The sequence below is a fragment of the Oncorhynchus tshawytscha genome, linkage group LG07 (genome assembly GCF_018296145.1).
Source record: "Oncorhynchus tshawytscha isolate Ot180627B linkage group LG07, Otsh_v2.0, whole genome shotgun sequence".
Lineage (NCBI taxonomy): Eukaryota > Metazoa > Chordata > Actinopteri > Salmoniformes > Salmonidae > Oncorhynchus > Oncorhynchus tshawytscha.
In genome coordinates, this window is record NC_056435.1 from 26,321,540 (window position 1) to 26,346,180 (window position 24,641).

The window sequence follows — 24,641 nt, forward strand, 5'->3', positions numbered from 1 at the left end:
CAAGCACAGAACGGAGAATGGCTTCCCTTCAGAGAAACTCCTGGAACTTTATCCTGTGTCATTTGTGGATGGCTGCAGTCCAGCTGCCTGTCTGATTGGACAGAAAGGATGCTGGCTCCATTAGATCAGATTAGACACACTACTCAGAGGTTACTATTATTTTACTCCTGGGCTGTGGCTGCAGTATGGCCACAGCTGAATCGGTGAACCATCCACTCTCGTCAGACAGCACAGAGTGAAGCGATACGGAAGGAAGTTGAACAGGATTAAGTTTGAAAGTTTATTCTCTTATTTTTTACAAAACCATCAGCACACGTCAACCAACATTTTCAAAGACTCCTCTCAGTTAGCTACTGCTCCAGTCTTTCATTTGAGTTTTTTATTTAATTCTTTCATGCGATGAACGAAGCCTTTGATCAACATGTCAAGTAAAGCAGATGTCATGAGCCTGCTCATTTAAATTAAAAGTTTTCTTTTATTTCCCACTGGTGACAGGCAGAGAGGGTAGCAGCAGCATAGAGGTGCTAGCTTGATCCCAGATCGGTTTGTGCTGTCTTGTCAATTACATAGGAGTTGGCAAGACAGCACAAACCAATCTGGGACCAGGCTATAGGTGCTAGCTCAGTCGCAATATAGCCTGGTGCCCTAGAATCTCCAAGGACAACATAGCTTGTCTCACAGGTTGAATCACCAAACCTCTAAACCCTAACATGTCAAGAGTCTTCAGGGAAGGCAATGCTACTCTTTTTGGGGATATCTAAAAATGTGTTTGTGCAAAGCAATCACCCGAACCAAGGTTAAAGAAAGTACTCTCGCCTTGAACGATTGAAAAGCACTTTAGTCTGTTGTCTCAGAGTAGACACTTGAATCTCCTCTTTAATATCACTCTTAGATGTCCCCTGGGATCTCAGTGTAGTCTTTTTTTTTACCAATAACTTCACTTATAATTCAGTCCTAGAAGGTGGAGAAAGAATCATGACGGCTGAGAGAAATGGATAGGATTTAAAGAGGCTATATAATAGACATGCTGCTTTCGCTGTGGGTAAGACAAAGACTGATGGATAGCTTGATACCTTGTGATATGAACAGGACTGAAAGTGATCACCACCACAATGTTTACATGGTGAGCCCACTCTAGCCCGACAAATCCATGGTGACACACTTACATCATCCAGGGAAGGGGTGATGACGAGGCTGCAAATTCTCACCACTAGATGATGATAAGACATATCTCATCCCTGCCTGGGTTTGACATGTTAACCTCTCTCTACGCAGAAAGCCAGACTGGCCCGGATAAGAATAGCCCAGACGGGCAGCTCCTGCACGGGCTTCCTCCAGAGCAAACGCAACGACCTCCTCAACGAACTGCTGGAGCTCACGGTAAGGTTGCCCTTTGGACCTCTGAAGGCCCCATCCTAGTTTGAGATATGCACGCAAGTGGTGCGTACCACAAGGTTGAGTTAGCCCGCTGAGCTGAAACTCAAGCATTAGCTCGGGGGGGCTAACGCAAGTTTTCAGATCTCAGGCCGAACAGCAGTGATTCGATTCATTGAGGCACCATGTGGCTGTAATGTCTTTGGCTCGACTGATCATTGTGATTGTCTGGACCAGACAGTACCTCCTCTCTCTTTACTAAATGTCTTGGCTTGATCCCATTTCCACCTGCTGTGTGTTTTCGTTCTCTCCTTTGTGTTGTCTTGTTTCAGTTCACAAGTCTGTTGTGTCTCGTTCTACAGGTCATTAAGCTGAGCCAGGCATTTGTCTTTTCTATAGCCAAATTAAACATGGTTGAAAATGGAGATGGAAAACTGTTATTGTGTTCTGAGTGCCACAGTCACGCTTGTGTTGCTTTTGTATGTGTTACGCTTTGTTTTTGACCATGATTGTGCCAGCCGCTACATTGAAATATTCCATTAGCAAATAGCTCAAAACGACCCTATCAATTATCAGGCATTAGTATTCATGTTGTGGGATGAATTAAGAGATGGGGCGCGTCAGAGCAGGTGTTCATGGACAGACCTCCCATATCTCTTCACGTCTTCTCCATTAAGGTAGTGGTGGATGGATTACAATAACAAATTGCACACATCCATACAAACTAACATAACTGACATGCTCACAGCAACACTGTTAAACTGCGGCACGGGCTGAAATCCATTCACATCTCCTCTGTAAATGACTTGGGAGCTGAGCGTCCACAGGAGTTTTGGAAGTGTCAAAATTATCATAAAAATGGTAACGCTTTCAGAGGCTTAATTTAGTCAGTGGTTTTACCAGGGCTGTGATGAGTCACAGCGCTCTGGCACTTATAATTATGTTCATGTCACTGCAGCCAGCCAGCCAGGGCTGCGTGGGTCCACACATCTGACAGAAGAATTGCACTGTAAAAAAAAAAAAATGATTTTGATTCAACGTACAATTGTAAGGCAACCAGTTGCAATAGATCTGTGAGTTTTGGACATAGAGCTGAACCAACATACAATTCAACTTGAGAATGTATCTTCAATGAACTTTACATTTTTGGTTGAGTGAACATACAATTCAACTTGAGAATTAATTTAACCTTATTTGCATATTTACCAGAGTGCTTTGCCTATCGAGTGAATGGTAGTTACAACCCATGACTGTTTGTTAGCAACATGGGTGTTGTATTCCTTGGTGTTTAGTGCTGTAGCCTACACCAAGTGAGTGTCTAAGTGAGTATGTTATCTTTAAATTAAAGTCTTTATGACAATACATATACAGTTGAAGTAGGAAGTTTACATACACCTAAGCCAAATACATTTAAAGTCAGTTTTTCACAATTCCTGACATTTAATCATAGTAAATATTCCCTGTCTTAGTTCAGTTAGGATCACCACTTTACTTTATGAAATGTCAGAATAATAGTAGAGAGAATTATTTATTTCAGCCTTTATTTCTTTCATCACATTCCCAGTTGGTCAGAAGTTTACATACACTCAATTAATATTTGGTAGCCTTGCCTTAAACAATTTAAACTTGGGTCAAACGTTTCAGGTAGCCTTCCACAAGCTTCCCACAATAAGTTGGGTGAATTTTGTCCCTTTCCTCCTGACAGAGCTGGTGTAACTGAGTCAGGTTTGTAGGCCTTCTTGCTCGCACATGCTTTTTCAGTTCTGCCCACACATTTTCTATAGGATTGAGGTCAGGGCTTTGTGATGGCCACTCCAATACCTTGACTTTGTTGTCCTGAAGCCATTTTGCCACAACTTTGGAAGTATGCTTGGGGTTTGGAAGACCCATTTGCGTCCAAGCTTTATCTGATGTCTTGAGATGTTGCTTCAATATATCCACATCATTTTCCTACCTCATGAATCCATCTACTTTGTGAATGGCACAGTCCTTCCTGCAGCATAGCACCCCCACAACATGATGCTGCCACCCCTGTGCTTCACGGTTGGGATGGTGTTCTTCGGCTTGCAAGCCTCCCCCTTTTTCCTCCAAACATAACAATGGTCATTATGGCCAAACAGTCCTATTTTTGATTCATCAGACCAGAGGACATTTCTCCAAAAAGTAAGATCTTTGTCCCCATGTGCAGTTGCAAACCGTAGTCTGGCTTTTTATGGCGGTTTTTGAGTAGTGGCTTCTTCCTTGCTGAGCGGCCTTTCAGGTTATGTCGATATAGGACTTGTTTTACTGTAGATATAGATACTTTTGTTTCCTCCAGCATCTTCACAGGGTCCTTTGCTGTTGTTCTGGGATTGATTTGCACTTTTCGCACCAAAGTACGTTCATCTCTAGGAAACAGAACGTGTCTCCTTCCTGAGCGGTATGACGGCTGCATGGTCCCATGGTGTTTATACTTGCGTCCTATTGTTTGTACAGATGAATGTGGTACCTTCAGGCATTTGGAAATTGCTCCCAAGGATGAACCAGACTTGTGGAGGTCTTTAAAAAACAATTCTGAGGTCTTGGCTGATTTCTTTAGATTTTCCCATGATGTCAAGCAAAGAGGCACTGAGTTTGAAGGTAGGCCTTGAAATACAGGTACACCTCCAATTGACTCAAATGATGTCAATTAGCCTATCAGAAGCTTCTAAAGCCATGACATCATTTTCTTGAATTGTCCAAGCTGTTTAAAGGCACAGTCAACTTAGTGTATGTCAAATTCTGACCCACTGGAATTGTGACACAGTGAATTATGAGTGAAATAATCTGTCTGTAAACAATTGTTGGAAAAATGACTTGTGTCATGCACAAACTAGATGTCCTAACCGACTTGCCAAAACTATAATTTGTTAACAAGAAATTTGTGGAGTGGTTGAAACACTTAGGTTGGCGTCATTAGAAATAGTTTATGTAAACTTCCGATAGTAAAACATGTATTTTTTAAGTATGTTATTTATGTTTGGGTAGAATAAGATTGAAACAAACAATTCTGAAAAATCAACCTGCACCAGAGCTTAAGCTGTAACGAAATTCGTCCTCTTCTGATGAGGAGTATGAGAGATCGGACCAATGGGCAGCGTGGTAAGTGTTCATATTTTTAATAAAACAACTGAACAAAACAACAAAGCGACAAACGAACAGTCCTGCAAGGTGACGAAAAACACAAAACAGAAAATAATCACCCACAACTAAAATGGGGAAAACAGGCTACCTAAGTATGATTCTCAATCAGAGACAACGAACGACACCTGCCTCTGATTGAGAACCATACCAGGCCAAACACATAAACACAACATAGAAAAAAGAACAGACTACCCACCCCAACTCACGCCGTGACCAAACTAACACAAAGACATAATAAAGGAACTAAGGTCAGAACGTGACAGTACCCCCCCCCCAAAGGTGCGGACTCCGTCTGCAAAACCTGAACCTATAGGGGAGGGTCTGTGTGGGCGTCTGTCCGCGGCTCTGGCGCGGGACGTGGACCCCACTCCACCATAGTCTCGGCCCACTTAAGTGGCCCCTTGGGAGCGGTGACCCTCGCCGCCGACCTCGAATGGACGGGAGATTCCGGCAGCACCGGACAGGCGGGAGACTCCGGCAGCACCTGAGTGAAGGGTGGCTCCTGACTGACGGGCGGCTCTGGCAGCTCCTGACTGACGGGCGGCTCTGGCAGCTCCTGACTGACGGGCGGCTCTGGCAGCTCCTGACTGACGGGCGGCTCTGGCAGCTCCTGACATGGACATGCGGGCGGCTCTGGCAGCTCAGGACATGCGGGCGGCTCTGGCAGCTCAGGACATGCGGGCGGCTCTGGCAGCTCAGGACATGCGGGCGGCTCTGGCAGCTCAGGACATGCGGGCGGCTCTGGCAGCTCAGGACAGGCGGGGGCTCTGGCAGCTCAGGACAGACGGGCGGCTCTGGCAGCTCAGGACAGACGGGCGGCTCTGGCAGCTCAGGACAGACGGGCGGCTCTGGCAGCTCAGGACAGACGGGCGAACCTGGAGGGAGGAGACGGAGAGACAGCCTGGTGCGTGGGGCTGCTGGGGAGACCTACAGGAGGCCTGGTGCGTAGAGGATGTACCGGATGGACCGGGCTGTGGGGGAGCACTGGAGCCCTGGTGCGCAGCCTTGGCACCACTCCTCCAGGCTGGATGACCCCTTTAGCCCGGACCCTCCAGAGTGCAGGCACAGGTTGAACCGGGCTGTGGGTGAGCACTGGAGATCTGGTGCATACCACTCGCACCTCTCCCTTAGGCTCAATACCCACATACAAGCCTAAGATCACCATGTGCAATGCCAAGCATCGGCTGGAGTGGTGTAAAGCTCTCCGCCATTGGACTCTGGAGCAGTGGAAGGGCGTTCTCTGAAGTGATGAATCACACTTCACCATCTGGCAGTCCAACAGATTAATCTGGGTTTGGTGTATGCCAGGAGAACGCTACCTGCCCGAATGCATAGTGCCAACTGTAAAGTTTGTTGGAGGAGGAATAATGGTCTGGGGCTGTTTTTCATGGTCCGGGCTAGGCCTCTTAGTTCCAGTGAAGGGAAATCTTATCACAGCAGCATACAATGAAATTCTAGAAGATTCTGTGCTTTCAACTTTGTAACAGCAGTTTGGGGGAAGGCCCTTTCCTGTTCCAGCATGACAATGATTCCGTGCACACAGCGAGGTCCATACAGAAATGGTTTGTCGAGATCTCTGTGGTAGGAACTTGACTGGCCTGCACAGAGCCCTAACCTCAACCCCATCAAACACATTTGGAATAAATTTGAATGCAGGGTGCCCAACCTCACTAATGCTCTTGTGGCTGAATGGAAGCAAGTCCCTGTAGCAATGATCCAACATCTAGTGGAAAGCCTTCCCAGAAGAGTTGAGGCTGTTCTAGCAGCAAAGGGGGGACCAACTCCATATTATTGGCCTTGATTTTGGAATGAGATGTTCGACGAGCAGGTGTCCCACATATTTTTGGTCTTTTAGTGTATCCCTCTCACAGGAGCTAGGCTATACTTCCAGATGAATTCATCCAACTGAGAAAACTTCAAAGAGTATCATTCAGAGACATCAAACGCTGTGTTACTGTCCACCATTGGACTGACTGTGTGTGTAGTTTGATTGACAGTAAATGGAACAGATCACTGTTGATGGAGACTCGAGTATTTCCAGCTGTTGTCCAATGTTGTGCCTAGCCGCATTTGTTGCAAACAGGAGGTGTGTTGGCATATTGTTTTTTTAAATGTGTTTTAACATGATTGTTATTGAAAGAGGTTAAAAAAATGTAACTGATATATACAACAACAAAAAATTGTTCAATTGAAATTGAATCAAGTCCAGTCATTTTTGTGAGACTAGGATGAGTCATTCACAAAAGAAATGTAAAGAATTATCCAGATGAGTAAAAAGCACTTTCTGTCTTTTGTTTCTTTCTGTCTGTCTATTCTATATTTTTCAACTCTCTGAAGCAACAACCTTACAAGCAAAACAATATCCACGAGGTATTTAAATCAGCCATCACATGATGTTACAATGAAATTCTACACATGCAGCATTCTCTAGGCGCTTGATTCTGTCAGAAAAGACTGTGTGTGCCACTGATGTTTCAGTCTTAACTGTTTGTTTGGTAGCCATGTTAATAATGAAACAAAATACCTGGAGCTCAAATATTAACAATGTTTGTTTGCATTGTATGTTTTTTTTCTGTGTGTTTTCTGTTTGTCCACCAAGGGATCAGAGGAAGAGGAACAGCAGCTCAACAAGGGCATGTCGTTATTAGAGAGCCAACACCACCACCTATTGCACTGTCTGGAGAAGACCACTGTGAGTCTCTAGTCCAACCATACTCTACAGATGTAGGATCTTCATTTGATCGCCCTGTTGCAGGAGAACTGTCCTGCAGTGCTGGAAATGTACAACTTTTTAACTTGAGGTTTAAAAAGGCCTCTGAAGTTTGTAATTTCCACTTTGAAACTTGATTTTACCTTAGGAAAAATGTATCAATCCTTACGAAAATGTCAATGAATTATAATCCACGTAATAATTCGCATTTCCTGTTGCTGCGGGATTATTTTCCTGCTGTAGCAAACACTCTTAAATTAAGAGCCTACATCTGCATGAATAGAAATCCATACTCTAACCTGTGACTGGAACGAATTGCAAAAATCGCTGAAATTGGAGACTTTTCTCCCTCACCAACTTCAAACATCTGCTATCTGAGCAGCTAACCGATCGCTGCAGCTGTACATAGTCTATCGGTAAATAGCCCACCCATTTTTACCTACCTCATCCCCATACTGTTTTTATTTATTTACTTTTCTGCTCTTTTGCACACCAATATCTCTACCTGTACATGACCATCTGATCATTTATCACTCCAGAGTTAATCTGCAAAATTTTAATTATTCGCCTACCTCCTCGTGCCTTTTGCACACAATGTATATAGACTCTCTTTTTTTCTACTGTGTTATTGACTTGTTAATGTTATTGACTTGTTTACTCCATGTGTAACTCTGTGTTGTCTGTTCACACTGCTATACTTTATCTTGGCCAGGTCGCAGTTGCAAATGAGAACTTGTTCTCAACTAGCCTACCTGATTAAATAAAGGTGAAATAAATAAATAAATAAAAAAATAGTGTACCATCCTCAATAAATAGAAAACCATACTCTAACCATACTCTACCATACTCAATAAATTGAAAACCATACTCTAACCATACTCACCAAATAGAAATCCATACTCTGACCATACTCTAGCATACTCAATAAATAGAAACCACACTCTTGCCATACTCTACCATACTCAATAAATAGACAAACCTACTCTACCATACGCAATGACTAGAAAACCATACTCAATGACTAGAAAATTAGGGCTCCTCTGAACAAAACATTTTTTTATATTTTTAAATTCTAATAATGGAGACATGTTTGTATTTGTATTTATTATGAATCCCCATTCATCTACTCTTCCTGGGTTCCAGAAGAATTAAGGCAGTTATACATTTTTTTAAACATTACAATACATTCACAACAGATTTCACAACATATTAAGTGTGTGCCCTCAGACCTCACAGTCCCCGCTGTTCCATAAGGTGTATTTTTATCAGTTTTTTTAAATCAAATTTTACTGCTTACATGAGTTACTTGATGTGGAATAAAGTTCCATGTAGTCATGGCTCTATGTAGTACTGTGAGCCTCCCATAGTCTGTTCTGGACTTGCGGACTGTGAAGAGACCTTTGGTGGCATGGCTTGTGAGGTATGCATGGGTGCCCGAGCTGCATGCCAAAAGTTCAAACAGACAGCTCGGTGCAATCAAAAAGTCAATACCTCTCACAAATACAAGTAGTGATGACGTCAATCTCTCCTCCACTTTGAGCCAGGAGAGATTCATATGCATATTATTAATGCTAGCTCTCTGTGTACATCCAAGGGCCAGCCGTGCTGCCCTGTTCTGAGGCAATTGAAATGTTCCTAAATCCCTCTTTGTGGCAGCTGACCACACAACTGAACAGTAGGTGCGAAAAAACTAGGGCTTGTAAGAATTGCTATGTTGATAGTGCTGTTAAGAATGCAGAGTAGCACTTTATTACGGACAGAATTCTACCCCATCTTAGCTACTGTTGTATCAATAGTAGATAGTTTACAATCTCATTAACTTACTCAATTACCACCTTATTCATTACAATATTTAGTTGAGGTTTAGGGTTTAGTGAATGATTTGTCCCAAATACAATGTTTTTAGTTTTTGAAATATCTAGGACTAAATTATTCCTTGCCACCCATTCTGAAATGAACTGCAGCTCTTTGATAAGTGTTGCAGTCATTTCAGTCGCTGTGGTAGCTGATGTGTATAGGGTTGAGTCATCCGCATACATTTACTCAAAGCCAGTGGCATGTCGTTAGTAGAGATTGAAAAAAGTAAGGGGCCTAGAAAGCTGCCCTGGGGAATTCCTGATTCTACCTGGATTTTGTTGGAGAGGCTTCCATTAAAGAACACCATCTGTGTTCTGTTAGACAGGTAACTCTTTATATAGCAGATGGTATATCCTCCTTATAATACAAGCTTTGTTTCCAGAAGGTATCAAAATTGTAAATAAATGTTAAACTCACAGAGCTGCAATAGCCTCGTAGACAGTTATGGAGGACTAAAAGTCTGCTGAACCATTCACGCTTTAGGGAGAGCAGAGGGACAGATATTTGTTGGTGTCAAGTAGTGACCCAATCAGTTCTTTTAAATCCATCTTCAGCTGTTGTGAATTGCCCTTCATAATGTCATTCGACCCCCACATGAACCATGACAGTATCAGCCCCCGGTGACTGACACACAGCCTCAGGAAGCAACCTGGTGATATCCTGAACTTTTGCCTCAGTAAAACACAAAAGTCTTTGCCCCAGGTACAGATCTATGCTTCACCATTGAACTCCCTATCACAATAGCTGGAAGGATCCGGCCTCTGACGTGTCTCGAAGTTGATTGCGAGGCCAGAGCCACATAACGCACCTGTGAAGAGGGATGCTGAGACGCCGGCTGCGTGCAGGCCACAACAGCCAAAGGGAAAGAGCTCTGATCGAGAGAGCACGGCCCGCGGAGGGGGGCCGCGGTGGTCCATTCTGTGCCCAGGCAGTTGATTGACTAGGACAGGGAGAGGTAGCTGGAGGGGCATCCACAGCCATGGAGAGAACACCCAAGTACCCGGCAAAAGATAGCTGGTACAGGGGCTCAAAGCGATTTCAAAGTCTTGAGTCCGGATGCGGGGGGAAGAAGGCAGGCGTGCCGAGAACAATTCCTCTTCTTCTTTCTGGTTCCGAGACGAATCCATTTACACTCACCTGGAGTCGAACAATGAGCAGCTATTTTCTGGTTCAAGCTTGTAGAGGCGTGCAGTGACGGAAATTGATCATAGTTCAGGAAGGTCCCATTATGATCTTCTTGGATGTTTTGATAGAAAGCATTTGAAGATGCCGATAGGATCATGGAATTCTTATTCAGTTCAAGGCGCTTGGTCAATTTTTTTATTTGTTCATGAAGATTAATAATCCTTTCTTTAGCTGCATCAAGTTCAATATATTTTTCACAAATGGACCTTTCCCTGTGACAGCTATGAACATGTCGCAGATGATACACTTAATAGCACGCGAGTCCCCAGCAGATTCAAAGGAACTTTCACTGCTGAATGCTGACAGTCCAAGAGAACAAACATTTCCCGGCGCTGCCAGGGACTTAGATGCTCCCTCTATGGCCGCCGCCCCTACCAGCGCCTCGCACAACTGTGATGTTGTCGGTCTCTTTGAATGTGAAGAGTGAGAGAGAGAAGTGCAGGGGGGCGGGTGATGGCTGAGTCTGTTGTCAGTGGCAGGTCGCCGGCTGTTCCTTGCTACGCACCGGACCGGCTGCATGTTAGCGTTTGGTGTAGCCTCTCAGAGCTGTGTCGGGCGTGTCCCCAGTGTCTAGTCGTAGGGGATATAAAACATACAATTATAGCAGGTACTGGCCAACAATTGGAGTCACACTCACACTCTGGAAATAAGCACTTTCCTTTAGTAGTTCCATAGAGAGCGTTGTAGGAGTTGAGCTCTTGGGAGCCTGGCTCTGGGAGGCGAGGGAGTAAAAAACTAAGACGTTAGATGTGTTAGTTGCAGAGTTTTGATTAAACGGTTATTCAAAGTCAAAAAGTTTGGCAGGTAGCCAAGTTGCAACAAACAGCACAGCAGCAGCACGTCCCCACCCCCCGAAAATAGTTTTTAAGATGACTAAAACCAAATATTGTGTATGTAGAGAAGATAATGAAACCTATATGTTTTTAAATAAGATCATCTTTGAGAATAATCCCCAAAATAAAAACTCTACAGCAGGGAGAATCTAAAATGTCCAAAATGTCATGGCTTGGGGGCCATCAATTTCGTTATAATGTTTGAGTCACTCAGATAGCATAAGCACACGGCATAAGCACACGGCAAACTGCGTAGAATTGCAGAACATTTTATTTAAAACAGATTTTTGTTTCTCAGCCCCATGGCAAAATGTGTAAAATTGCTGGAAACTAGCTTTAAACCCGTAAAATGTTCTCTCCCCCCAGCAAAAGGATGCCCCCGGAGCACCCCACCAATGCTAACTTTACCACCGCTGCTGAAAACAATCCTAGGGGAAACACTGGTTGACCTGTTACCCAGCATGGCACACATCCTCTGAGGTCTGATTTTATATAGTGATAACATCTATTATATCACTATATAAACCTTATATATTCACTTATATAGTGTGAATATATAATCAACCCGGCAGCAGCTGTCTTTTGATCCCTCTCCTCCTTCGCAGGCCCATGAGTTTGTGGATGAGCAGCTGTATGAGCAGAACTGCCTGGAGACCACGATCCAGAGCTACACCTCCCGCAGCCCCTCCTTCTCTAGCCAGGATGGGCCCATAGGCACCTGCTGTACCCGCCGGGGGAAGATGAACTCCCCACTACCCAACTCCAGCCTGCCCCTCCAGCCCAGCCATCAGCAGGGCTCACTACAGGAGCTCAGCGCCCTGCACATCCAGTGTGGGGATAAGCTGCCCCATACCACCAGGTTAGAGACCGCAGGCAGCCAGGCACATGGACACAGGTTGGAGTTGACTCTCCTTAGGCACAAATCTACAATAAACTTATGAAGGAAATCCCTTACCATTAATATACTAAACTGATCTTAGATCAGTGTCTTAGGGCAACTTCATCATACTCAGCACAGATGTGCGTCATGCACACATGCGGTCCCCATAGAATACACTAGAGGGCACTGTAGGATCGTCTATTGCTTTTGTTACAACAAGTTGTTGGGTCGTTTGTAAAATGACTGCACTTTTACAGTATTTTCCCACCCCCTTTGTCTGTCTCTCATTACTTTCTCATTCTTCTCTCTCACCCTCTCTTTCTCTCAGTCGCTCCAGTCTCAACATGAAGACAGACGATGTGGGCCTGATCAACTGCAAGGGCAGTCAGATCACCACGGCGATCATCAGCATCCCCACGGCCCCCTCCGACACCACTGACGGGGGCGCTCTCCACGGACCCCCCCAGCGCAGACCCCCCCCACCCCCCACCGGCCCACAGGCCCCCAGCATCAACACCACCGCCAGCTCCAATGTCATCAAAGTATCCGCTCTGTGACTGTGTGACGAACCCAATCGACAGACTGACTGAGCAGGAGGAGAGGTGAAGGGGACTTTCACTTGAACTCTGCCTTGAAGGACCCTGTCGCCTGTTTAGAGGAAGAGAAATGGGAGGGAACTCCCATTTTCCAAGGAATGTACTTGGCCTTTTGAGAAGCCAGGGGATAGGCTACTGTATACTGAGAGAAATGTTGAAACGCAAGTCAGCTGATGGTAGGCTACTGTGTGCCCATTTCCCAAAAACGGGCCAGTACGTTTGAATTGCGGGAATCGACAGGACAAAGGAAGTCACTGTGTCTTTGTGCACTTCGCACCTACTCTTTATTTTCTTGATCTGGCTACAGCTCAACCCTAAATGTGTAAAAGATATTCTTCTTACACTTACAAGGTTCAAAGGAGGATGAAGACAACGATCAATGTTTTAACTCGAGTTTGGTTGGTCTTCTTTGCGTTTTCTGTTTGTCGTATCTAGTTTCACCTTGATTGATACAGTTTTGGAGTTTTTTCACTTCTCCAGTGGACGAGGTGTGTCGGTTAATATGATTGTGGTGATTTTTGTTTGTTTGTGTATGTACGTGTGTGATACTTTTATGAAATGTTAATATTTTAGTGGTTTTTTAAAATCTGATTTAGATTTTCATCAGTCCACAATGCCCTTAAAGAGTGACTGCCCCTAAAAAGCCATTTCTCGTTTTGAAAATGGCCTATAGTGGGATCGATATGAGTCAGACATTTATTCTACTGTCAAAATCAAATACAAAATGTGAATAGGATAATTTGGGTCATAAATTTATTCTCATCCAGATTTGTGAGATGTCAGGAAAAACATGTTCTAGAATGAAGGGTACCATAACAGTTTTCCTTGGGTTTGGTAATGCCCATGGTCAGTTTTGTTTGACATTCAATATCCCTATGGGGCTTGTTAGGGACCACAACATTCTGAAGGTGAATAGCTCCAAATTTCAATAAATTTAAAAACCTCAAACCAATTATACACTGCTCAAAAAAATAAAGGGAACACTTAAACAACACAATGTAACTCCAAGTCAATCACACTTCTGTGAAATCAAACTGTCCACTTAGGAAGAAACACTGATTGACATAAAATTTCACATGCTGTTGTGCAAATGGAATAGACAACAGGTGGAAATTATAGGCAATTAGCAAGACACCCCCAATAAAGGAGTGGTTCTGCAGGTGATAACCACAGACCACTTCTCAGTTCCTATGGTTCCTGGCTGATGTTTTGGTCACTTTTGAATGCTGGCGGTGCTTTCACTCTAGTGGTAGCATGAGACGGAGTCTACAACCCACACAAGTGGCTCAGGTAGTGCAGCTCATCCAGGATGGCACATCAATGCGAGCTGTGGCAAGAAGGTTTGCTGTGTCTGTCAGCGTAGTGTCCAGAACATGGAGGTGCTACCAGGAGACAGGCCAGTACATCAGGAGACGTGGAGGAGGCCGTAGGAAGGCAACAACCCAGCAGCAGGACCGCTACCTCCGCCTTTGTGCAAGGAGGAGCAGGAGGAGCACTGCCAGAGCCCTGCAAAATGACCTCCAGCAGGCCACAAATGTGCATGTGTCTGCTCAAACGGTCAGAAACAGACTCCATGAGGGTGGTATGAGGGCCCGACGTCCAGAGGTGGGGCTTATGCTTACAGCCCAACACTGTGCAGGACGTTTGGCATTTGCCAGAGAACACCAAGATTGGCAAATTCGCCACTGGCGCCCTGTGCTCTTCACAGATGAAAGCAGGTTCACACTGAGCACATGTGACAGACGTGACATTCTGGAGACGCAGTGGAGAACGTTCTGCTGCCTGCAGCATCCCCCAGCATGACCGGTTTGGCGGTGGGTCAGTCATGGTGTGGGGTGGCATTTCTTTGGTGGGCCGCACAGCCCTCCATGTGCTCGCCAGAGGTAGCCTGACTGCCATTAGGTACCGAGATGAGATCCTCAGACCCCTTGTGAGACCATATGCTGGTGCGGTTGGCCCTGGGTTCCTCCTAATGCAAGACAATGCTTGATCTCATGTGGCTGGAGTGTGTCAGCAGTTCCTGCAAGAGGAAGGCATTGATGCTATGGACTGGCCCGCCGTTCCCCAGACCTGAATCCAATTGAGCACATCTGGGACATCATGTCTCGCTCCATCCACCAACGCCACGTTGCACCACAGACTGTCCAGGAGTTGGCGGATGCTTTAGTCCAGGTCTGGGAGGAGATCCCTCAGGAGACCATCCGCCACCTCATCAGGAGCATGCCCAGGTGTTGTAGGGAGGTCATACAGGCACGTGGAGTCCACACACACTACTGAGCCTCATTTGGACTTGTTTTAAGGACATTACATCAAAGTTGGATCTGCCTGTAGTGTGGTTTCCACTTTAATTTTGAGTGTGACTCCAAATCCAGACCTCCATGGGTTGATAAATTTGATTTCCATTGATAATTGTTTTTATGATTTCGTTGTCAGCACATTCAACTATGTAAAGAAAAAAGTATTTAAGAAAATTTCATTCATTCTGATCTAGGATGTGTTATTTTAGTGTTCCTTTTATTTTTTTGAGCAGTGTAAATTGTAGAAATTCATATACAAATATTGAAAGCATTTAATGAGAGAACTAAAATATGGGCAACATGCAAATATTGTCCCATTTATATTGTGTATTTAATTGACGGTCCCTAACTATCCCCAGAGATAGGCTATCCAAAGTCAAACCAACTTTGCCACAGTCAAACACTAGTCTGCTGAAACTAATTACCAAGATAATTTGTCTAACTCTTTCCCCCAGCAAACAAAAACTAGCGACACCCACAACAAACCACAACCTGAAACCAACTGACGTTTGAGTTCAGTCATGGCCGCTAGCATTTCTAAATGAACCAAATCTAAAACAAGGCCAAAGCAGGAAGTGCAGTCGCCCTTTAAAATCAAAGGAACATAAATGACTACTCAGACAAATATTTTATGGGCTAACTATTTTTTTGCTAGAATATTTTATCAGACACACTACAGTACCATTGCTGTTACTCGGTCTCTGTCTCTCCCTTGCTCTCTCACTTTCTCCCATGCTCTCTATCGCTGTCTTTCTCTCTCTCCCAGAATGTCCTAATTTTTAAGACTTTAGAATAGCAGTTTAGTTTGTTGTTTTTTCAGCTCAGTGGAAGACAGTATAATCACTATGGTCCCATGCAACCATGGATGTCATTAGCTAGGTTTCCATCTAATTGGCGACAGAGTTTCATGCGAATATTCAAAAATCTGCATCAAGAAAATATACGCATTTCCCCATCAGTGGTGTGTTTCCACCAAACGGACTTGTTACGGATAAAAATCAGGGCGTGATGACGTAGTGCACACACAAAGTCATGTACCGAATAAAAATCTGACGTTCAATGTGTTTCCATCGCGTTTTGCACACTACCGATAGTATTGTTAGTGCGGGTAGGCTAGTTTACATGATGAGATTATTATGGATAAGAGCAAGAATTTTTTTGTTGTTGTCAAACAGCAGTCAAGCATTGATCATCATGTCACCAGAATAAGACCCTCGATATTTACTGGAAAGGAGAATCAAGCTCATCACCTTGTGAAGTTCATCATAAATCGTAGTGGGAGGACCATACAACATGGTCATCGCATGACTCCAAGTTTACTTCGATATGATGGTTATTATATCAATATTTGCGCATAAAAGCGTGTCCACTGACATTTCTCGCATTGTTAACTTTACCGGCACAAAAAGATCCCACCTTGTCGAGCATATTTAGTTATGTTGACATTTAGAAAGTTTACCCCAAAAATGTTATCCGACATGTACTTTATTTGCAGAAAAGGGTTGGATTGAAACCTGGTTTGTGCCCTACTAGGATGTGACCAGGCCTCCTCTACATGTTACATTAACTGTTGTCCATTGGAGGTCCATGCTGTAGGTGCCTGGCGTTTGGAATAGCTTGTGACAACTGCAGTAAAATTATAACAGATAAACAAGTCTTTTTGTTTGGTTCTTTACGTGTAAAATGATTATTCCACACTGTAGGTTTTTGAACAATGAAAATGAAAATACCGTGTTGGATTTGAGGAATCGGTATGTTTTTGGATCCAATGTACTCATCCATGTACTAAACAGAGGTTAGGACATTCAGTTATACTAGTCCATTGTGGTGAGCCTGTGTAATTATTAAAAAGAGCTAGTTAACTTGTTGCTGGCCATGTCAAGAGAAAGATGAGTTAAAATCATATCAATAGTATACTAACCCTATATACACACAGAGCGTACAAAACATTAGGAAAACCTCCCTAATATTGAGTTGCACACCCCTTTTGTCCTCAGAACATACTCAATTCGTCAGGGCGTGGACTCTACAAGGTGTCGAAAGCGTTCCAGAGGGATGCAGGCCCATGTTGACTCCAATGCTCCCCACTGTTGTGTCAAGTTGGCTGGATGTCCTTTGGGTAGTGGACCATTCTTGATACACAAGGTAAACTTAAGTGTGGAAAAACCCAGCAGCATTGCAGTTCTTGACACATTTACAGTTTTTCTCAGTCGCTTTGGTGCATTTTTCACATCATCACTGACATGTGCAAAATAATAAGTGCATTTCTCAGAACAATTTGTACAAACTGCAATATACAATAGATATGTTTCTAAAGCTAGTCAGTCACTAAAATCCTTAGTACATCTCTCAAAAGTAAATATTCATGCCAATGATCATGTCAGTGTCATCAGAATGATAAGTCTTTGAGTCATTGTTCACAAACAAGGTCGTCAAAATGTTTAGGCATGTTGTCAATGTAACTGTGTACTTTGACAGTATTACCTGATGTAAACTTAAGCTACAGTTTGGATGGCAGCTACTGTATTGAAAATGCACAAGGCTGCACTTCTATGGCATATATCAATTTCAACAGTACTATTTACATATTACTGTATGTGGGTTATTGATTGAAAGAGACTGGACAACCCAAGGGGCACAAAAAAAAACTAAATTAGAAAGAAACACAGGAAACCACCCCTAAGGCGCAACTTTGCCCGCAGCACTGTTGTGCTGTCTCTACACATCCAGACGTTCCTGTCTGTCGACCCACATATTCTCATCCACATCACACCGGATATTTTCCCTTCCAATGCAAAGTGGAAAGAATCTTTTGGAATGCCTTATCCATCCTCTGCAGGCGTCTACTGTGATGTCCTCACATGCTGCATCCATTGCAGCCAGCAGGGTCATCTGTGTGTGTGGCTGACGATCGTACACCTTCCACCTCCATGCTGAAAAGAACTCCTCAATTGGGTTATGGAATGGTGAATAAGGTGGGAGGAATTCTATGAGTATCCTCGGGTGGGTCACAAACCATTGCCTTATGATGGTTGATCGATGGAAACTCACATTATCACAAATGACCACATACTTTGGCAAATCCTCTCTAAACAGACCCCTCTCATCATCAGGGATGAGAGTCTCTAAAAAGTTGAGTAGATGCTGGGTGTTGTATGGCCCTATAAGGGGGATATGGGTTAGGACACCATGCTCCGAAATAGCAGCACAAAATGGTGATATTTCCTCCCTGTTGGCCTGGCAAATCCACATTAGCTCTGTGACCGATGATATTCCGACCCCGCCTTCTGCATTTGGTCAGGTTGAAGCCAGCCTCATCCACGTAAACAAAGTTGTGAGAGGGTTAACTTGATTCCAACTCCATTATACGCTATATCCCAGAACACACAGTTGAATTTGTTTTGGTAAGGAAGAGTGACATAAAAGGTACATATATTGCATGTTCCTTTCACAGCAATGGAAATGTGTGCAGTTTATGCTTACTGTACTATGTATCACTATAAAATGTTGCTGTAAAGTAGTTACATAGATATATGTTTTACCTGTACATACTGGTACCGCAGCTCCTTAACTCAGTCCTCATTCCTTTGGAATGGTACACGGCACAGCTGTTTCATACTCATCTGGTTTCTATGCAGCACCCTGTCGATGGTTGAGATGCTAACCATATGGATGTTTTCAAAGACACCGTTGTCTTCTATAATGGTCCTTTGTATTTCCCTGAGTCTCATGGCATTGTTTGCTCGGACCATGGTGCAAATAGCCTCCTCCTGTTGAGGTGTGAAAAGGCGTCCTCTGCCACCGGTTTGAGGTAATCTTGCAGTCCTATGTGGGGAAAAATGCAGTGATGCATCACACACTTTCACATAGACAAAAACTATGCGAACACACATTTTACTGTAAAACATACAAGTGGGTGCATGTAAGGTGCAGTATGTATCTGTATAGAGTATATTTCTGTATGCTGTGAAATACAAGTGGACTACTGTAATATGAAGTATTGTAGGAAGTATACAGTATACTGTTTATATACAGTAACAGTGCACTGTACATTGGTGGACATACCTGTTCTCTCTTCGAAACGTTTGAACTATTGAGGATACGGTTGATCTCCCAATATTCGGCTGCACCCTTCGACCCGCCTCAGCCATTGTAAGGCCATGATTGACAACATGGTCTACAATAGTGGCCATTATGTCATCAGATATGCACCTATGTCCTCTTCTGCCTCTTCCTCTGTTTTGCCTTCCACCACACATGCTTGCTCCTCTTCTTCCTCCTCTTGGCTGTTGACCCTGTTAGTTTCCTGGTCCATCCATTATTAGAAAATTGCAACTCTGTGTTGTGGTCTGTCTATATATTCTTGCCAATTGATTCTTCATGAGATGCACCTTTGAGCAATTTAGACAACTGGTTGATTGTTGGCTGAACTAACACTTTACATTCCTTCATGAGTGAGGGTCAATTTCACCTGCACGATCCATCAATTCACGTTTTTGTACAAAAGGTCTAATAGAAATGTGTAAAATAATGCTTGACAGTTTATGACAAATAGTTCAACAATTTTGCATGTAATGGCTTATGCAAGGAACTAATGTTCTAGATGTTTTGAGGGGTAAGACTATTCAACAGAGAACCATCTACTATATTTTGATCAACATGATAATTGATAATGTGGAAAAAAGCTGACACTTGTACATTATCAATTACAATTTGTTCAAAGGAATAAGAAATTGCTTTAATGATGTGCACAAGTGACTAGATTATTTGGAATTTGTACAAGTAGTATCAAGAATTGCACTTTTGATCTAAGAAATGCACCAAAGCGACTGAGAAACTGTAAACCGGTGTGCCTGGCACTTACCCTATTCAAAGGCACTTAAATATTTTGTCTTGCCCATTCACCCTCTGAATGGCAGACATACACAATCCATGTCTCAATTGTCTCAAGGGTTAAAAATCATTATTTAACCTGTCTCCTCCCCTTCATCTATATTGATTGAAGACTCCAAGTTTACTTCGATATGATGGTTAATATATCAATGTTCACGCATAAACGCGTTTCCACCGCCTTTTCTCGCATTATTAATTTTACCAACCCACCTTGTCTAGCGTTTTTCGTTTTGTCGACATTTGGAAAGTTTACCAACAAATGTTCTGCTTCCATCAGGCCTGTCATGACATTTTGTTCTTTACTCGCATAAAAAGGTTGGATTGAAACTTGGTTAGTGCCCTACTATGACGTAGAGGAGGCCTGTTCACATGTTACATTGACTGGATTCACCTGGTCAGTCTATGTCATTGTGTTCCTAATGTTTTGTACACTCAGTGTATTTGGAGGGGGGAGTCTCAACGATGCTCATTTTGTCCCCATGCAGGTTAAGGCCTTGTCACATTTACCATACCCTTTAAAGAATGCTGCCTGAATATATATATATATATATATATATATATATATATATATCAATGTAACTTATATACTGTAAGCTGACCAGGGTTCATACTCAAGGGTTCACATTATAGTCTATGGCCTGGAGCATACAGTGCCTTCAGAAAGTATTCATACCCCTTGACTTATTCCACATGTTGTTGTGTTACAGCCTGAATTCAAAATGATTTCAAAGTAAATAAAACATCTCACCCATCTACACACAGTCCTCCATAATCACAAAATAATGTATTGAAAATGGAATAGAAAGAAAATAGAAAACAGAAATATCTCATTTGCATATGCATGTGCATTCACACCCCTGAGTCAATACTTTGTAGATGCACCTTTGGCAGCGATACAGCTGTGAGTCTTTCTGGTTAAGAGCTTTCCAAACCTGGATAATGCAACATATCATTTGAAAGGAAACACTTTGAAGTTTGTGGAAATGTGAAATGAATGTAGGAGAATATAACTCATTAGAACTGGTTAAAGATAATACAAAGAAAAAAACATGCGTTTTTTTTAATTTATTTTTTGTTCCATCATCTTTGAAATGCAAAAGGTCACATTGTATTATTCTAGTTTAGGCGCAATTTAGATTATGGCAGCAGTGTATGTGCAATGTTTTTGACTGATCCAATGAACCATTGCAAAATGTTGTATCAAGTCTGCCCAAATGTGCCTAATTGGTTTATTTATACATTTTCAAGTTCATAACTGTGCACTCTCCTCAAACAATAGCATGATATTCGTTCACTGTAATAGCTACTGTAAATCAGGCAGTTCAGTTAGATTAACAACAATTTAAGCTTTCTGCCCATATCAAATATGTCTATGTCCTGGAAAATGTTCTTGTTACTTACAACCTCAAGCTAATCACATTAGCACACGTTAGACCCCCCTCGTCCCGTCCCCCCGTCCCGTCCCGTGGGGGGGATCACGAATCCCGCTTAAGTCAAAACTGTCACTCCGCCACTCAGGAACATTCACTGTTTTCTTAGTAAGCAAATCCAGTGTACATTTGGCCTTGTGTTTGAGGTTATTGCCCTGCTTAAAGGGGAATTCATCTCCAAGTGTCTGGTGGAAAGCAGACTGAACCAGATTTTCCTCTAGGATTTTGCCTGTGTTTCTTTTTTATCCTGAAAAACTCCACAGTCCTTAACAATAACAAGCATACCCATAACATGATGCAGCCACCACTATGCTTGAAAATATGGAGAGTGGTTCTCAGTCATGTTTTGTATTGGATTTGCCCCAAACATAACACTTTGTATTTACGACAAAGTATTTAATACAACACTTTGCAGTATTACTTTAGTGTCTTGTTTGCAAACAGGATGCATGTTTTGGGAATGTTTGTAGTCTGTACAGGCTTCCTTCTTTTCACTCTGTCAATTAGGTTAGTATTGTGGAGTAACTGCAATGTTGTTGCTTCATCCTCCATTTTCTCCTATCACAGCCATTATACTATTAACTGTTTTAAAGTCACCATTGGTATCATGGTGAAACCCCTAAGTGGATTCCTTCCTCTCCGGGCAACTGAGTTAGGAAGGACACCTGTTTCTTTGTAGTGACTGGGTGTATTGATACACCATCCAAAGCCTCATTACTAACTTCACCATGCTTAAAGGGATATTCAGTGGCTGCTTTTTATATTTTTACCCATCTACCAATATGTGCCCTTCTTTGCGAGACATTGGAAAACCTCCCTGGTCTTTATGGTTGAATCAGTGTTTGAAATTCACTGCTCGACTGAGGGATCTTACAATTATCTGTATGTGTGGGGTACAGAGATGAGGTAGTCATTCAAAAATCATGTTAAACACAGAGTGAGTACATGGAACTTATTATGTGACTTGTTAAGCACATTTTTACGGCTGAACTTTAGGGTTGAATACTTATTGACTCAAGACACTTCAGCTTTTCATATTTTATTAATTTGTAAATATATATATATTTTAATATTCCACTTTGACATTATGGGGTATTGTATGTAGGCCATTGACAAAACAAATATCAATTGAATCTATTTTAAATTCAGGCTGTAACACAACAAAATGTGGAATAAGTCAAGGCGTATGAATCATTTCTGAAGGCACTGTATATACAGTCGTGGCCAAAAGTTTTGAGAATGACACAAATATTAATTTCCACAAAGTCTGCTGCCTCAGTGTCTTTAGATATGTTTGTCATGTTACTATGGAGCATTTCATAAGTGTCAAAGGCTTTTATTGACAATTACATGAAGTTGATGCAAAGAGTCAATATTTGCAGTGTTGACCATTCTTTTTGAAGACCTCTGCAATCCGCCCTGGCATGCTGTCAATTAACTTCTGGGCCACATCCTGACTGATGGCAGCCCATTCTTGCATAATCAATGCTTGGAGTTTGTCAGAATTTGTGGGTTTTTGTTTGTCCACCCGCCTCTTGAGGATTGACCATAAATTCTCAATGGGATTAAGGTCTGGGGAGTTTCCTGTAAATATCGATGTTTTGTTCCCCGAGCCACTTAGTTATCACTTTTTCCTTATGGCAAGGTGCTCCATCATGCTTGAAAAGGCATTGTTCATCACCAAACTGTTCATGGATGGTTTGGAAAAGTTGCTCTTGGAGGATGTGTTGCTACCATTCTTTATTCATGGCTGTGTTCTTAGGCAAAATTGTGAGTGAGTGAGCTCCCAAGGCTGAGAAGCAACCCCACACATGAATGGTCTCAGGATCCTTTACTGTTGGCATGACACAGGACTGATGGTAGCGCTCACCTTGTCTTCTCCGGAGAAGCTTTTTTCCGGATGCCCCAAACAATCGGAAAGGGGATTCATCAGAGAAAATTACTTTACCCCCGTCCTCAGCAGTCCAATCCCTGTACCTTTTGCAGAATATCAGTCTGTCCCTGATGTTTTTCCTGGAGAGAAGTGGCTTCTTTGCTGCCCTTCTTGACACCAGGCCATCCTCCAAAAGTCTTCGCTTCACTGTGCGTGCAGATGCACTCACACCTGCCTGCTGCCATTCCTGAGCAAGCTCTGTACTGGTGGTGCCCCGATCCCGCAGCTGAATCAGGAGACGGTCCTGGCGCTTGCTGGACTTTTTTGGCGCCCTGAATCCTTCTTCATAACAATTGAACCACTCTCCTTGAAGTTCTTGATGAGCCGATAAATGGTTGATTTAGGTGCAATCTTACTGGCAGCAATATCCTTGCCTGTGAAGCCCTTTTTGAGCAAAGCAATGATGACAGCACGTGTTTCCTTGCCGGTAACCATGGTTGACAGAGGAAGAACAATGATTCCAAGCACCACCCTCCTTTTGAAGCTTCCAGTCTGTTATTCACACTCAATCAGCATAACAGATCATGATCGCCAGCCTCGTCTTCGTCAACACTCACACCTGTGTGAGAATCACTGACATGATGTCAGCTGGTCCTTTTGTGGCAGGGCTGAAATGCAGTGGAAATGGTTTTGGGGGATTCAGTTTATTTGCATGGCAAAGAGGGACTTTGCAATTAATTGCAATTCATCTGATCACTCTTCATAACATTCTGGAGTGTATGCAAATTGCCATCATACAAACTGAGGCAGCAGACTTTGTGAAAATTCTCAAAACTTTTGGCCACGCCTGTACTGTATGGCCTCGACTAGGGCCTGGAGTTTTTCTTTTGCCCCTAGTAATGTGATTTGAACAGTAGGCCTTACTCATTCTCTCTATTGTTTCATGCCTAGCGAAGTCATTAGACAAGGCTAACCTCTACAGTAAACACTGATGTGGGCTTATTACTGTGTTATGTTGGAAGGCTAATGGACACATTTATCCATTTGAGAAGTAATGGAAAAGGTCACTTGTCAAAAAGTGTTTGTTTCTTTGTTTCTTACCTTTCGCCTCCTTATAGGTTTGGTTCTTTTTTAATTGGGCTTTTCTGTCTGCTCCGTATTCTCTGTCCGATGATGTTTATCATGTGACTTTGTATTGTGTCTTAATGACTATAAACTAGTGTCAGATAAAGATTTACATCTGCCACCCAAACCTGGCTTGTGTCATAATGACTATAAACTAGTGTCGTGTCTTTGGCGTCATGAAAAGTGATGACTTTTATTTTAGCAAATCAATTCTCTGTAATTATTATTATGTGACTAAACTAATCATGTAAATGTCATTTACTAGGATGTCAGGGCACCATGGAAAATCTTTGGATTACAAAGTTATAATTTTTCCGAATATAACTCTTCAGATATTTTAATGATTTAAAATTATCTGTATGTGTATTCTATTAATGAATTATTCTTTACCTCATGTCAGTCTCATTGTAAAACATTGTAAATGGT

At 42.8% G+C, this 24,641-nt stretch overlaps 1 protein-coding gene across 1 annotated transcript; it reads left to right on the plus strand.

Annotated features, from left to right (window-relative positions):
- The first annotated feature begins 906 nt into the window (after window positions 1–906).
- On the plus strand, window positions 907–13,607 carry LOC112255447 (potassium voltage-gated channel subfamily D member 3-like). The gene is made up of 4 exons (XM_042324218.1): window positions 907–1,380; window positions 7,136–7,228; window positions 11,727–11,980; window positions 12,330–13,607. The coding sequence occupies exons 2-4, from the start codon at window positions 7,172–7,174 to the stop codon at window positions 12,556–12,558; spliced, it is 540 nt and encodes a 179-aa protein (XP_042180152.1). The 5' UTR covers window positions 907–1,380; window positions 7,136–7,171; the 3' UTR covers window positions 12,559–13,607.
- Window positions 13,608–24,641: the final 11,034 nt, after the last annotated feature.